Source organism: Chaetodon auriga, chromosome 17 (assembly GCF_051107435.1).
Source record: "Chaetodon auriga isolate fChaAug3 chromosome 17, fChaAug3.hap1, whole genome shotgun sequence".
NCBI classification, from domain to species: domain Eukaryota; kingdom Metazoa; phylum Chordata; class Actinopteri; order Chaetodontiformes; family Chaetodontidae; genus Chaetodon; species Chaetodon auriga.
The window spans coordinates 11,821,564-11,838,144 of record NC_135090.1 but is presented as its reverse complement, the minus strand read 5'-3'; the positions used below and the strand labels follow the sequence as shown (position 1 = coordinate 11,838,144).

Genomic DNA, 16,581 nt, shown 5'->3' with positions numbered 1-16,581 from the left:
CATCCGTTAGAATAAGCATTTATAACGAGTCACTAAAAATATAGCTGTAAGAAGGCTGTTTGATGGGATTTGATGTGTTGTATGACACGCAAGTTAACAGAGCAATACACGTGTATACAGCCCTATATATTTTAACTAGCGTGCTCCGTGCTTGTCTGAAACGTCGTCTGCCTCGTTTGTAACATAAAAGTCCAGTAAATCACCCTTGGCTGTCAAGCCGCTGATGAGTCTGCCCTGCATAAAGCCTATGCAGCCTTTCCACCAGGCTCTCGTTTCCCTCTCCTCCTCCTCCTCCCCCCTCGTTTCCTCTCCTCCTCCACATTCAGTGCTCCCTCTTGCGCGCACGGTGAGCAGCAGCAACGGTTTCAGCGCTTCTCTGACGCACCGTCGGAGAGATGAGCATCCCGGTCCCACAGGCTGTCAAGGCAGACTCTCTCCACATCTCCCCATCGGACCTCCGCGGTCAAGCTTTCACCATCAGCAATATTTGTTCTTAGTCTGCTTTCCGTATCGCACTCGCTGTCCCGTGGTTTTCCAGACTCGGTGTTGCGTTTGGCTGGGATGCCCACAGTTGCCATCTCTTGGCTGGGAATTTACTTCGGAGATAATTTTTGTATCCGCAACAACTGTCAACGAAAGTGATTGATTTTTCTCTGCACTTGCGAGGGTCTTCTCCTCGTTTTCGGGGCATCCTCCTTCAGGACATTCTTGTGCTTCTAAGATAAGTGGTCGAATCATATTAAAGGTGAAAAGGGGGGGTTGAATTTGAGGGCTGTTTTGACAGGAGATCGTTTGGATGACGGACACCGACAGGCAATAGCTCTCCATCTGCAACGCGAATCTCTGCGCCCTTGGAATATTCTCACAGAGGCACTGTTATACAGTAGAAATATTTTCCTCAGTTTGCAGTCATCATCCATACGACCAGTTTGCCCACTGCAGGGGCTGCTGCGGCTTTCGTGTCTGCTCTGTTTTGAAATACGATTTCCTTGACTGGCGGGCGTCTGAGCATCCCGGACGAGCCCGAATTTTGCAATGCCCAAACAGTGAGGGTACGGTGGGATCTCATTTGGTCACCCTGCACGGTCGCATGGCTCCAGCCCGGAGGGACTGCAGCGGCTGGGAGATGTTCCTCCCGACGGGATGCCTGCTCCTCTCTGTTTTGCTATTTCACCCTGCCCTGGCCAAGGTCTGCAACGACCGCACCAAACACGGACAGGACAACAGCTGGTTCGCCAGGGACGGCGAAAACTTGCCCATCATGGTTCTTATGCCCATGAACGAGTCGGCCCTGATGAGCAGCATCAGCCAGGGGATCGAGCCGGCGGTCCAGCTGGCCATCCAGCACATACGGGAGTCCAGGAAGTACTCGTTCTCACTCATTACCAAAATCTACGACACCGAGGTAAACACGCAGAATAAATCCCTTCACTGAACTGCTGATGGGTGTCTCGTGCGTGTTTAAAAGTGCTGTATATTGCTTGTGTGTCTGTGTGTATGTGTATGCGCGCGCACGCACGTCTGTGCCGCGCGCATTGCCCCGCAGCGCTCCACACGTTGTGCGTCCGAGGGGAAACGCTGTCTTCTGTTTGCTATGTGCAGCCTCGCTGCTGTTGGTGAGCGTGTTTTCGTTGCGCAAAAGTCAATGACTATCACCCCCCCAACCCCAAATACCAACACGGTATTTCCCATCTTCGCCCCTGTCGTTGATGGTGCGTTAATGTGTAACCTGGCATCATAAGGCACTGCATTACCCGGGTACTCCAAAGGCACGTTCTCTTGCTCTCCCCATGCTGGACGTTTTAATGGTTACCACAATCACAGGATGAAACAGAATGACAATGTCCGGCGACACAAATGTCATTCATCGGCCTCACAATTTCATTTAATTAAAACGATCTTTTTTATATCGCTACTTTATAATAAATATATGTCAGACTTAAACTGGCTTTGCGCTATAACGATTTTTAGTCACGAATTAGGATCTGTCAGCGATTCGAGGGCTGCTTCTCATCGTTCCTGAAGATGGCGGTAACTGGATGTACGATTTCTTCTGACTCCTTGCACCCCTGAGAGGAGCTGCATCTCGTGTCGTCCAAACTCCAAACTAACATCTGTTTACTTGATAACAATAACATCAACAATACACCAGCCCAGTGGAAGTCCTCTTGAAGTTAAGTCATCGTTAAGTCTTTGCAGGCTTTGACAATGGAGGCGTGGTCTCCATAATTTGTCGACACTTGAATGAGTTCAGTCAACAGTATTTATAGTGTCTTTTTGTGCTTTTAGTGATTTACGTGCTTCAGAGGACACGGTGCAATTTAAAGCTGCTGCATCTCACAGTTTCCATGCCAACATGTAAGGATGTTGATAGTTTGACAGGTCTGTTTGACAATTCAACAAGACACATCTAATGCATAAGATGACATTGATGCATAAATAAAAAAAACTTGGTTTGAATATGATTTAGGTTGATCCAAATTTGCCTTATAAAAACACATTTCATGGTAACTTTTGCGGTTGTGGCTCACATTGCAGTAGCCTAGTTCTTTTGGTTTCCCTGCCTGGCACTCACTGTATATGCACAGGTGTGTCAGTGTGAAAGAGCACACACATCTCTGTTGACAGAGGTAAGCCCTCACTGGCGGCATGCACTCAGACCATGGGATTAATGTGCTCTTATGAGAGTTATGATTTTTCCCCATCTATTCCCTGCGAGAGAAAGATGAGCTGGAAGCAAGAGGTCAGTGGGCCAGCCTGACATCCGCTCACTGGGAATGTCTGATAGTGATGCCAGCTTTCTAATACTGGCAATCAATGGGACCTCATGAGAACCGTGTTATTTGATGACTTTGTGGTCAAAGGCTAAACTCTGTTGCACTGTGGCACTGCCAATCCCGCGGTATTTGACATTTGTTTTGTATACAGGCCAGCTGAAAGTCCAGGCTCTGATCATGTTTTGGGAAATGTTAAAAAAATATTCCACGCCTGCACTTAAAACCTCTGTTTTTCCCTCAATAGCAAACACTTGGTTTTGCTCAGTGCACAGATCTTTGCTATATGTATTATATATTCAACACTCATCCTTTTTTGTTCTTTTTGTGGCAGAACTCAGACATATAGTCCTAACTGTACTGGATGGATTGTACTCATGAAGAACATTGCCCAGTGCTAACCTGTTAGCTCTGACTTTAATAACTAAGAAAAAAAAACACCCTGCCAACAACTCAGAGTATATTTACAAGCTGTTGAAAATCATCTAGCACAGGCTGCATGGTTAAAGTCAACAGGGGACAACAGAGAGCAGTGTGAAGTGCAAAGGGCAAAACATTACTGCAACAGAATATTGTGATTATATATTTAACTGGAATAATAAGGAAACAGTCTGAGACTTTAGTGGGAGAAACATGATTTCAATAACATCTTAAGATATGAGAAACTATTATTGTTTGTTCATATCAGATGAAGCGGGCTGAAGTGTGTCTCAGCACTTACAGGTGGATAAGACCTTTGCCCAAGACGAGGCTATTGCTGTAGTGTTGACTATATTGTTTTTGGAGCCTCTGACATGTTTATAGTAGCAATAATATGAAGTTGTGATGGCTGTGCTTTAAACAATTTACCATACATGTGTTCATTATACATTTATTGACCTATAATCTTTTCCTCACGAATAAAAAGTCCTGAACACATGCACACATTCGCACAGCTTCCTCACATACCACATGCTTATGTCAGAAAACAATACATGCATCAGTGCGCTTGCTGCAACGAGCAGCAGGCCAAGTGTGCGCCAGTGTGGTGTTTGTACATGTGTGTGCGTATGTGTGAGCACTGGGATTTAGCCTGGCAGATGTAAGTAATCAGTCCCTGAGCAGAGGCTCTTTATCCCTTTATCCCCTTTCGGTGGAGCCATGGGTTGACAGGGCAGGCCCAGTCCATCCCCTGGTGGTGTGGAGCTGGTTGGTGGTGGTGCTGATGATGGGGATGGAGAGGCACTGGGGGGGGGGCTGTCCCGCAGTAAAATGCTGAGAGCTGAGACTGTGCTGCCAGAGGTAGTTGGCTATTGGAGGATTGCAGAAGCAGTTAGTTGAAGTAGAGCAGATGTCCTGACATGGAATGCCTGGAGACGAGGTCTGAACAGGCAGGCTGGTGTGGAACTGGTTTGATCAGGCCAAAGCTAGACTGCTAAGATGCTTCCATAATACAGGCACTGTAGCAGGCTGAGACAGTTGCAGATGAGAATACACTACACACTTTGCTTTAAAACCACAGCATTGCAGGTACAAAAGAAGCAGGATGGATTATATCAACTGGGAGGCTTAGTGCTGGAGCAGGAGTTGGAGCCTCCACGGCAGCTCTAGATGTGTGAGTGTGGGTTTTAGTGTAACCGAGGACTGATACTGTAACTCTGCAGGCTTAGCTGATCAAAGCTTTGGAGAGGACAGGAAGCACTGGAAGCGGATGGAAGGGAGACTTTGGGCAGTGAGAACGTTCTAGGCTAAGCTACGCTAGTTCAACGGCTTATGGGATGTGTGACAGGCCCTTGAGAGGAGCCTCTCAGGGAAAGATCACTTTTTAGGAGAATAGTTAACAATGTATTTCGAACAGTGGCAGTTTTGCATTCATTGATGTGGTGTGCCGGGTATGGACAATACAGATGAAATATTTTAACAGTTGTTTTTGCCTTTGTGTGAAAACATGTGAACTAGGATATCAGTGAAAGCGAATGAATTTATGAATAATCATCACTCCATAATGGTTTGCTTTTCCCATGTACTGTTAGTGTAGCACAGTATTAGTCAGACTCTGTGGAGGTACATTTGTGAAACAGGGAAGGGAATGAATTTCACATATTAAGGCTGTCAATGTTTCAGGATAATCAAGTCCGAGCTAATGAGAACTAACACATAATTTGTTCAAATTAATTTAAAAGCAAAGCCTCAAAGCCCTCATCGAAAAATACGTTGAATTATTGATGTGTTAGCATTGATTAGCAGTGCGTCAGTCGCCTCTCTCGAGTAACAAGCTAACAGATGACTTCACATTTGTTGTTGTGGGAATGTTCAGTGTTTCCCACAGGCCTTTGTGAGACTGCAGTTGGTGGTCCTCAGACCATCTGGGAAGAAAATCTTGTACATTTTAAATGCATCAGTCTGATCTGACAAACTCAACATTAGAGAGGTATTATGTGATTATGAGAAATGTGAAAATATTTGACGTTCATTATGACAGTGTGGCATGCAGCCACAGTCTAAGTGATTACCATGAAACACTGATATTCCTGCAGGCAATAAACCTGCTTGGCTTTAACCAAGCTGGAAGACACGGTCACTTACTGTATACACTGTGGGTTTGGAATTCAGCACAGTCGTTTTCCTACGTTGGGACAGTTGTTTGAGTATCGAATGCAAAATGACAGCTCTTACCACCATGCATGTGCAGTGGTCCAGCACCTTTTTGTTGTCAGTTGTGACATGGGAATTGTTACTTGTGGCGATGAGAGGTGAATAGTCTCATCTAAGGCGACAAGAAATCTGATATCAACTCTTTGAATCTTCTTTGCTGTGATCGCTTTTAGAAGATCAGCCCACACTTTTTGAAAGAAATCAAATTTGTTCGAGGGAACATGCTCCCTTGTTATTGTGTTTCTAGCGGTCAGAGAAGAGTGAACACATGTATTTTTTAAAGGCAAATCAATACAACCACAAAGACACAGAGTCTGCAGTTGGAGATGGTGATCTTGCCCATGTTCAGTGCACCAGATTACAGTATGCAGATGGGTATTTATAGTGTATGACTGTCCATCCATGCAATATTATGGGCCTCTCGAGACTATGTTAGCAGTGACCTTTGTTCAGAGATATTGCACACAGATATGAACTGCTTCTCCTGTTCTCCTCTGAGGGCTAGATGCAACATGTCACATTTGTGCACATGTTGGCAAGCCTGAAACTGCCGTACAGTGCACTTGTTCACAGGAGGAAGAACACCCCCCTGAGCACTTAAAAGGCATTCTGTCATTTTGTCAGAAGAAGTTAAGGTTTGTGGCAAAATGGTTTTAGCATAATGGAGGTCGGGGTGCTGCTAAGCATCGGTCTTAAGTCAAAGTGAGCTGGTTCAGGGTTTTTTAGCATTGAGGAGAATTTGTTCATAGTGCAAGTCCTTTATATATTTATTCAGAAAGTGTCTTTTACACTGTAACCCACCTTTGAGCTTTTGTGTAAAACCATCTGACACGGGCCAAATGAAGCAGTGCCTTTGGATGTCTTATATGTCAGGGTCTCATATTACACACCACATATTATCCAAATATCTGACAACTATTCAGCGTCCAGGCGGTGACCCGTCAGGGTCAACAAAGATTGCTTGTCACTGTTCCTAGGAGAGGGTGAATATTCAGGCATAGTAGGGAAAAGCAGTCTGTGACAGCCTGGGTACTCTCGAGGCATACAGAAAGTGCTGAGTGCGGCTGTATCCACTGACCCGACACAGATAGTGGGGATCAATGTGCAGCAGCCCTTCTCATAGAACGAACAGGATCTCAGGGGAGGATCGAGGGCGAGGCGAGAGAGAAAGAGACGTGTAGGGCTATGAGATGGAGATCCCGAAATAGGATTATATCATCTTCTGTGCAGGAAGAGGAAATGGCCATCCTCTTAATTCTTATTGGATCATAATGTAATGCCATTTACGTTTTTCCTCTGAGGCTACATAGTTTAATGGCTATGTGGAAAAAAAGCAATTACTGCATGCAATGAGGTATGCACGTTGGATCAGTTAAGGGCTCCCAAGATCTTATGTTGTCGTGTCAATGGTGTCATTTTCCACGTTCATGAGAGTGTTGTTTTTATAGAACTTTGATTTTTCTTCTTCTGTGATTCACGCAAAATTAGAGAAACAAGGGTCGCCATTTAATGGAGTTACTAAATTTGAGCACTAATTGCTGACCTTTGTCTGAGTCATGCTGCCAGTGGCCTTGAGGGCTCGAGCAAGACAACCATAAACGTGAACTTTGCTGATAAAAGAGGCTCTTACATGCCCTGAAGCTGGCTTTACAACAGATACTGTGACACACAAGCACACACATAATACAGCATATAAATGCATGGAAGCGTGCTCATACACATGCTGTATGTTTTCATACACTCACACCACTGCGCACGCACGCACGCACGCACGCACGCACGCACGCACACACACACACACACACACACAGAGGGCGTACACTCCCACATATGGTCCTGGCTGTTTTCAATTTGTACCCCTGCAGCACTGCCTGAGGTCAGGACATTGTGGTCAGTTGAGCCATTAGACATGAAGTGTTGTTCAGTTCCAATAAAAATGGACTCACAGCCTCATCAGATTGCTTTGTACAACATCAGCGCCTTCATCCAATAGTCAAAAAAAAAAAAGTCAAAAACCCAACCTCCCTTAACACAATTTTCATCAATCATTCAAAACCAGTGCAACATTGCAAAGAAATCTGTTTCTCTTTGTGCTATGAATTTTGATTTTGTATTTCCTTAAACACTCTCATTCTTCATATCTTTTCTTGTGCTCTGCGACTCTCGCCTTCGTCGCTTGTGGTTGTTTGCTTAATTTGATTTGATCAATGAATTAAAAATAAATCTAATGTTCAGATTGAGAAGTTGTAAATTGGAGATGCAAAGTTTGCATCAAAAGCAACATAATGGTAGAAATCACCCAAGCTGTTATTTTCTTGTAATTTATTATTCTTTTTTTTAATAAAATGAGACACGTTAGACCTCCTGGGATTTCTCACCAGTGCCGGATTCAATACGAGTAGCTCCTTGTTTCCCTCTCCCCTCCACTCCATGCTTTAACCACAATAGGCCTGACCTCGTAGCCACTCTTTCCTGTTTATCCCTGGGGTTTGTCCTGAAGCTTGAATAGAGAAATAAGTAAGCTTTTCTCTGGTACATTACTCCACACTGACCACAGGGCAACATCTTTTTGCTAATGTGGTATTAACACAATGCTTTATTAGATATAATATTGGTGTTCCATCAACTAAAATTCAATAGACGAGTTCAAGTGGCAGAAAAACAAATTAGCCTTTTAGCTTCCTGCACCTTGCATTTTCCTGGAGTAGATTATAGTATGTTTTACAGAATCTCATGTATGTTGCTAATTTGATGGAGCAAGAGAGACTGTTTGGTATTATCTCTCGTCTGTGCAGTCACCCTGCAGGGCCCGATGTGCAGACCAAGTCAAGGGCTAATTGCATGAGAGAGGCAGCAGCTGAATTCAATTTCTAAAGCACCTTAAGCAAGTGCCGTTGCTTACTTGCAAAGCAGTCCAAATGTGCGTTTGTGCTTGGGTGCTGCTGGAGGATGGGGAGGCATGTGAAATAGTCTGTACCCTGGATGTGTGGGCGGAGGTACTTAGTATGTGAATATTTCAGTGGCTGGTGAATGTGATTCTTCAAGATGGACCCAGTCACCCCACACTGATATTGTCAAAAAATCACTGGGGCCTCTTGCTGAAATTCAACACAGCAGAATGCTGTGGCTAAGGGTCTCACTGTCATTACTGCACATCTTTTTTACTATCTGTCTGTCGATGTGCTTTTTCTTCATTGGTAAATCGGCCTCAATGCAACAGGCTGGAATCTAATTTAGCTCTTTGTAGGCTCATTGAAGACAATAATATACTGTCAAGTGCCCTATTGTCAGCCCAGACTCATTTGTGGTGTGGTCAGTGGACTGTGCTATGGTCAAGACAATCACTTAGGTGGTGTTAAATGAATGACAAACTAGCAGAAAACTGAAAAAAATAAAACAAAACTAATTAAAGTATGCCACAATACTTCAGTACATTCTAGCATTGTGCCTCACCTGAAAAGATTAATATAGTACAAAAAACCCTGCATATGTTTGCCCTGAAATCATTGCATCTTAATTACAACCAGACGACACGGTCGTGTAGTAAAAGCTTTAATGAATTCGGTTTGTGATAATCAATTAGGTTTCAAATGAATTTGTCATTGTCAAATTTTAATCTTCCTTTCGTTTCGTCGTCCTATTGTGTTTTCCCAGCAGATGCTATGATGAGACATCTGTTGGCATGCCCCCTCCTCATCTTTTTCTTTCTTTTCTCTAAGACTCTACTGTCATCGAGATGCACAATGACTCCAAACGGGCATCTGGCTGCCATTAACATTAAACAAACAGTTACTCTCTGATTCACATGGCTGTACTGTGGTGCTGAGGGACAGACACCCACTGGGAAATCACCCAGGAGACAGAAACGGGTCGGGGAGGATGGATGAAGAGGTGGGGGAGGCAGAGAATGAGGACTTTAGGAGGACGAGATAGGGGACGGTGCAGAGTGGAGAGATGGAATATGAGGCAGATAAACTAGAGCAAAAAACACTGAGAATGCCACGTTAAAGTAGCGACAGACAAGAGCTGGGATGAGCACGAAGATCTCCCATCTTTATTCAGTGCTGCTGAAAATACTGACAAGATGGCTGCTGCCATGTTGAGTGCAACACTAAGTCTGTCCGTCTGGCTGCTACTGCTGGTGCATCTATAAAGCTGCCATTGATCCCCAGCCAAGCCATTTGCACAGACAATTAACACAGTGAATGTTTATCCGCTGCTATAGCTTGTTTCCCTGCAAACCACTGAGAAATCACTCTTTCTAACTCCCTAATGTGGCATGAGCATGAGAATTCTTTAAGTATTTTTGTTCTGGTCGGTAAATCGTTTCCGAATGAGATTCATGATGTTGTTGCTGGACTCACTTCTCTGCAGACAAAGTCCAGGAGAATCTGTGTTTGTGTGCTTGTGGTTGCTAACCCCAAGAGAGGTGCCCTGCTGTTGCATGTCTGGAGAATTTCCATAACTAAAAAGCTCCGTATCTGTGAGAGAGTGAGAGGTTGTACGCGTGAGTTGGGTTTCAAATGTTGAATATTGCTCTTCTTCTAATGTTGTGTGACCTTTCACCTTTAAAGAAAGCAGATTCTGACCACATCCCTGCTACAGCAGATGACCTTTTCAAAGGACGACTTGTTTTCTACTCGGTATCGCCTTTGTCAGCCATCATTACACCATAATCCTTAAAATTTTCCCGTCCGCACTCACTCCATCACTGTCTGCTCCTTTCACTGCTCATCACTCCTCCGCCCCCTCACACACACACACAGACACCACATTCACCTCTCTGCCTCCCTGTCCCTCTCCTGTGAGTGGACAGAAATGAAAGGATTATCGTGGAAAGGGTGTGCCGTTGTCATTAGAGATTGGACAAGTGCTCTGTGCATGCTCGTGTCTGTTGCTCTCAAGGGGGCCCAGCACGGAGCAATAAGCAGAGAGAGTCTGTCCTTGTCAGTCCTGTAATTACATTAAAGCTCATGTAATTCTTGGCCCAAAAAAAAAAAAAAAAAAAAAAGACAAGCCAACCATCGTCTGCTTTGTGGAAAGGGACAGGGACGTGTGTGTGTGTGTGTGTGCATGTGGGTACACGTGTGTGGGGTGTGCATAAGTGTGCTCACTTGTAAGAGAAGTGACTTTATGCTGGTGCTTTCCTGTGTCCACACACACAGTTTGAATCTGAGTGCCAGTGACTATGTGTGTGTGTGTGTGTGTGTGTGTGTGTGTGTGTGTGTGTGTGTGTGTGTGTGTGTGTGTGCCTTTGCATGATTGCAGCAGCATGCAATGTGTACGATTGTAGCATGCGTGCATCCTGCTCCCAGGGGTGGATGGCACTTAACACTTGCTCCCAGAGGGCAGGTCGGTTGTCATGGCCGCAGCTGGGGGGATGCATGGAGAGGCAAGCAGGTGCCACAGAAGAATAATGGCCTTTCTTGTTCTGTCTCTGTCTTGCAATGACATACTGTACACCTACATCTGTACAATTTTTTTTTTCAGTAGTTTTTCAATTTCACACATACACTCACTCCCCATACAAACACACACACACACACACACACACACACACACACACACAGAGCCCCAACCAAATGCAAACAAACATGCATCCCCGTTGTGACTGCTCAACAGAAGGCACCGGGGCGCAGCTCTGCCCTACCTAACGTTTTGTCAAATTATGGAGGAGAATTTACTCATTTCATCTACTTTAGACCGCACAGCTCTCTTTGTTCCAATAAAAGTAAAACAGATGGTGACTGCTCTTCAAAATCCTTTTCTGTGCTCAAATGGTGTTAGAATGTAGCTTATTTAGACACTCATTTCCACTCACTACTGACGATTTAATGTACTGCAGGTGTGCTCTAGACAAATACAACACACATTCATGCAAGAAATGCTGCAGGAAATTCCACCTACAGCCTCAGCAGAGCCGCTGGCCTGCAAGGTGAAATGTTCCAGTGGTACGCACAGCAGTGGGCCCTGTAATCGAGGCTTTCCCGCTGTTAAAAAGCAATTAAAGAATGCCATTAAACTATCAGGCAATAAGTTGAAAACTGAACTGTCTACATCAAAACTAAGACTTTTTTTATTTCATTACCTCGTACAAACTGTCACGATGGGTACACTCGAAGCAATTCCAATTATCACACACTTCCACTTCCTTGTCTTTTGTGTAACACGTAGGTTTGCTTTTCGGGACATCAGAACAGTGCTGTTACTCTTTCCTTCTCGAAGAGGAGATGCTCAACTGAAGGAGTGATTATTCAGTTTCAGTCACACCGATAAGGACCTTCATGAAGCACCTGTCGGAAGCGCAGCCGTCACAGTTATTATTTTACAGAAATAGACTGTTGGACTTAATACATTAAAGCTTCCTTGAGCAATATTTCATGCTTTTTGTGCTCATCCAGCTATGAGGAGACAAACTGTCAGCTCGTGTTTTGCTTGTCCTCTTCTGGGGTGTGTGCCATTTACATTTTGTGGTCATCAAACACTGTAATCCTCTGCGTGCTTTCCAGTATTTTCCTGGTTTAACTGACTGCACACTGACTGTATGTACAGTGATTGTCTGAAATTGTAACTATTGTGATTTGTTGCTGGTAGTGGGCCCCAGCATGCGTCCATGGGGCACGCTGCAGCTCTCTGCTCCAGCAGCCTCTGATATACATCAGACCTTTGTCCATTTGCCGCCCGCTCGTAGTGGCTACCACTTCCCCATCCGTGATTGCTGGGGGCTGTTAGCGGAAAGCAGTTGGTAAGCCCATTGTGTGCCAAGAGCGATAACAACAGACAGTAGAATCGCAGATGTAAACTCCACACATACACACACACTCCCTGCCACACTCTCTAAGTGCCAGTGCACGGTAGCGGTGGTATACACATCTGTCATGCCCATCCAAAGCAGGCAATCATGCCACATGCGATCACAAAAGGCTGTGCAATGATGATAAGAGATCATTTGCAACCAAGCTCTATCTGCTGTGGCTCAGTCCTAATCTTTTGTGCATGTATATATGTCTGTGTGTGTGTGTGTGTGTGTGCACGCGCACAAGTGTGTGTTTTCATGAACAGATAGTTGGATAAATGGATGGCAGAACAGATTAAATTGTGCTTTCTTATGTTGTCAGTGGAATTGTGTTTTTTTTTTTTTCAGTGAAAAAAAAAAACCTGATAACACCCAGGAGTGTGTTGCTTTTTTTTTGTAAACTGTCCCAACTCCATTCGGCAAGCAAATCCCAATCCACACAGCCCCAAACACACACACACACACACACACACACACACACACACACACACACACACACACACACACACACACACACACACAACCATATATCCACCCAACCCCCCTAATCCATCACACACAGAAGTAGCAAGGCTGTAAATGTTCCTCTCAACTGTTCTACATGTTGTAATGAAGTGATTTCTCTTTGTTAATATATCAGTAAACAAACCGTGTTATAGGCTACAGAGCAGCAGTTGTGGCTGTAAAGAGCAGTTGGTGTTACTGTGCCTGCATCAGACTGTGGCTGATAGATGGGATGGGGTCCTGATTGGGGGGGACCTGCATCTTTTACTGCCTTCTTTATGGGGAGAAGAGTGTACACTTATGACTTGACCTGCTGTCTCCTTTTACTAGTCAATCTCTTGCTATGCACACACACACACACACACACACACACACACACACACACACACATCAGCACATGTGTACATACAAACACATGCATACTCAGTGCATGGTTTTCCCTGAAGGACTGTTACCTCTCATGGTTGGTCGCAAAAGGCTTGATACAGGGTCGATTGGTCAACAAGCCAGAGGCAGCTGATCTGATGACCAGGCAAGAAACTGCTGGAGCAGCCTTGTTGCTAAATGGTGTGATGAAAACTAACATTGTAGGTACAGTTCCCATGAGATGCAAGGCCCTATAAATCAAGTGTTCATTGAAGTTTGATTTCCATTGACATTGGACCTTGTCTGGTTAACAGAATGCAGGTGATTGGGTGTTGTGCTGGAGCTGCATGCTCAGTAATGTAGAAGAATGGTAAAAAGAGATTTCTGGTAGTGAGGCTGAACGCTACAGATGTATTTAATTTCATGCCAAATGCTCTATGTACGTTTGATCAAATCTGCATGGTGCAGCTAAAAAAAAAAAGAGCAAAGCTGTCCAGTTGTTGGCGTTTGAACAGAATAGCAGGCAAATAGCATTTGAACATTAATCTGGGGATAGGAGCTCCACTTTCTCTGTACTCTCCAGCTCTCCTGTACGCTCCCGCCACAAAGCACAGGTGTTACTGTGTTCCTTTATTGCCACCTGGGTTTCACAACCATCAGCAGTCTGAAACCACGCCATTAAAGAACCATCAGCATGGGCTCTTGGGCCCATTTCATCAAACTTGCGGCATGCAAACTGATATTTGTGATATGCAATCACTTTTTTTTGACATGTCACAAATAAATTACAATCTCAAGACACAGCAGTATCCCACACTGAAGGAGGCAGTCTTTATTTAGAAAGTCATTCCTCATCAGATCATATGTTGTAGACTTGTTGTACTTTCTGATGAAAAGTATGTGTTCTCCTTTTTCTCCCAGAAGTTGGAAAAAAAACCCCTCATACTTTGAATTTTGGGGACTTGGACAAATGTCACTCTGGGACATAAACGTGTTCTGACTCATTGTCCAGGCTTTTCTCTCCTCACCTCAAGAGAAGAGAAACTATTTGAAACATGACATTTTGAAAGTTTTACCTGACTTTTGCACATCAAAACACAGCGCACTGACAGCCATTTCCATTGCATTGATTTCTAAAGAATTCTTAAAACGTTCAATCTGGAAATCTTGGATCATAATTGACATGTTGAATAGAGACTGAGGGGATATATTTGGTATAATCTAATAATCCTCATCTCAGACGGTCTTATCTTGGGATAACACTATTTACATGATTAGATGCTCTTACTTTCATGCTGATTTCTTGCCTCCGTCCAAATGCACGACAGTCTTTGCCAGAAAGCAGCTCCTCTGTTCATGTAGCCCAACTGTGGGTATTGATTTCATGGCTAAAAACAGGGTGATGGCAGAATGCCTGTTTAATTCTTCCTTTTTGGGAAACATCCAAGAACAATTGATGCCACCCTTTTCCTAAAAATGGGCAGCTTGTTGACAGTGTGGATCCAACTGCACCTGAATTTCATCACTTACAGACCATCACTTAAATTCTATTTTCACTTGATTTTTCCATAATGTGATGTTTCATGGCCACAATGGGATGCTTGAGGAATGCACTCTTGGGGTTTTCACCACTGCTGCCAAAAGATACTGGCCATCACTTCCACTGCTAGCCATCATTTATTAAACCTTTTCATTATATTGGAAATTCCAAGGTAAAAGACCACCAGGGGAATGAATGTCACCAGCCATATTAAGCCACTTCAACACACTATATAAGATAGATAAAGCAATTAAATCACCAAAGTAATGTATACAGTATATTGAGCTATAGCAGCGATAAGAGAATGATGGCCAGTTTGTCTTTAAAACAACCTGTGTTTAGGGGGAAACCTCATTTTATAGTATAGCAAGAACATCCTTGCCATGTATCATTCCTTCTTTTCGTACTGTGATGGTTATTGGCCTTTCGCAAGCTTTTATTGCCTTGGTCGTCTTTGATTGATGTGTCCAATGAATGGGGGAGCGCTGGTTGGACTGATGACACCCCAAGCTGTGAGAAGGAACGATGCCTATCATGTTAATTCAATAGAAAGCAGTTGGATAGTGAGTGAAATTTCATTATCCCACGTATAGCAGATAATTCCAAGGGCTATCTGGATGGATGGAGGACATTACTCCTGGGGCGTATTCATATCAACATTTATATTCACATAGACAGAGCTATCACAAGCCTGTGCAGATGTAATTGTCAACAAGCTGTCTATTGGCCAGCATGGTGTTAGGCTAGCAGTTTCTCGATCTGATGGAAAGGACACCAACAAAAGCTCCACCACCTGTGAAGTTCTTGATTTTGCAGAAGTTAAAAGCGTAAAGTTTCAACTCAAATGCTAATTTTAAATGTCTGCTTCCTGGCACGGCTTTCACTTCTATTTTACAGGCTCTTGAAAAAGGAAAACCAACTCTTGTCCACACTGAAATACAGTCCATGCTTCGCTAATTACTACCCTTATTAGTATTCTAGTGGACCATTAGCAATTAGCATAACCATTAAAACCAGAAGGCTCTCCTGTGGGAGGAAATAGACAAGAAAAACAGAAATGAGCCTAAAATGTATGTTTTGAGCCATTTTTACATGGCTGTTTTAGTGCAATTGTGCTTCCACCTTTTGGTCTTGACAAATGTGTAAAGAGTCCTTTGGCTATGCAGTGCTTTCTAATGTATGTAAATTGTGTGTAAAGGGGGCATCAATTAGAGTTGCCGGTGTGCACATGCTGTGCATTTATTCATGAGGGTGATAAACCTGCTAATTGTACCAGAGACGTCCATTGTGGTTGTTGTTGGCGGGATTAATGTAAACACAACTAGCAACACGGACAGTCGTGATCTGCGAACGTAATGTCGTGGCTGTGATCACGGACCCACACACTCCACATACAAAGGTATGCGGATGTGAAGGGATGAGTGTGTGCTTTAGCGTGTCAGAGCAATCCTCTGAACTTATAAAAACACAAGACACACAATCCTGGGGATGTGTGCATGAATATTTAAAGATGGCATGCTAAACAATCCGGCACTGACCTGTTGCTGGATGCATTCTTATTGAATAAATGAACATGCCTCATATTTACTACATCAGTGCTTTTAAGATGTATGAATCAGAATTATACATGGTCCCTGGTGGTTTTTGGAAGCCTCCTTCTATATAAATATTATCTGTATGCCCTGACTCTGCTGCTCTGTGCTGTTGACTTGTCCTCACACACAGGGGAGCTTCTATTGATTTCTAGAAGGCCTTCACGCTGACTTCTTCAGCTCACTGGAATCACAATTTCAGGATTGGGCCTTCCATCCCTTGTTGCGTGGAGCATCCCATTTTCCCTGATCTGTGCCTTCCTTAACGTATTCAGCTATTTCCCTTCGTTCCCTGCCTTGTTTTATTATTTTTTTATTTTAGGAATTACTAATTGCAATTGAGTTATTTTATTTATAGCAAATTTTATTCAATTT

The 16,581-nt window shown here is 43.8% G+C and overlaps 1 protein-coding gene across 1 annotated transcript in view; it reads left to right on the top strand.

Annotated features, from left to right (window-relative positions):
* Positions 1-318: 318 nt before the first annotated feature.
* gabbr2 (gamma-aminobutyric acid (GABA) B receptor, 2) overlaps positions 319-16,581 on the top strand; it is a 165,593-nt gene continuing 149,330 nt past the window's right edge. The window contains exon 1 of the mRNA XM_076754518.1: positions 319-1,405. Coding sequence (XP_076610633.1) covers positions 1,091-1,405 — 315 coding nt within the window. The 5' untranslated portion in view covers positions 319-1,090. The remainder of the gene's footprint in view (positions 1,406-16,581) is intronic.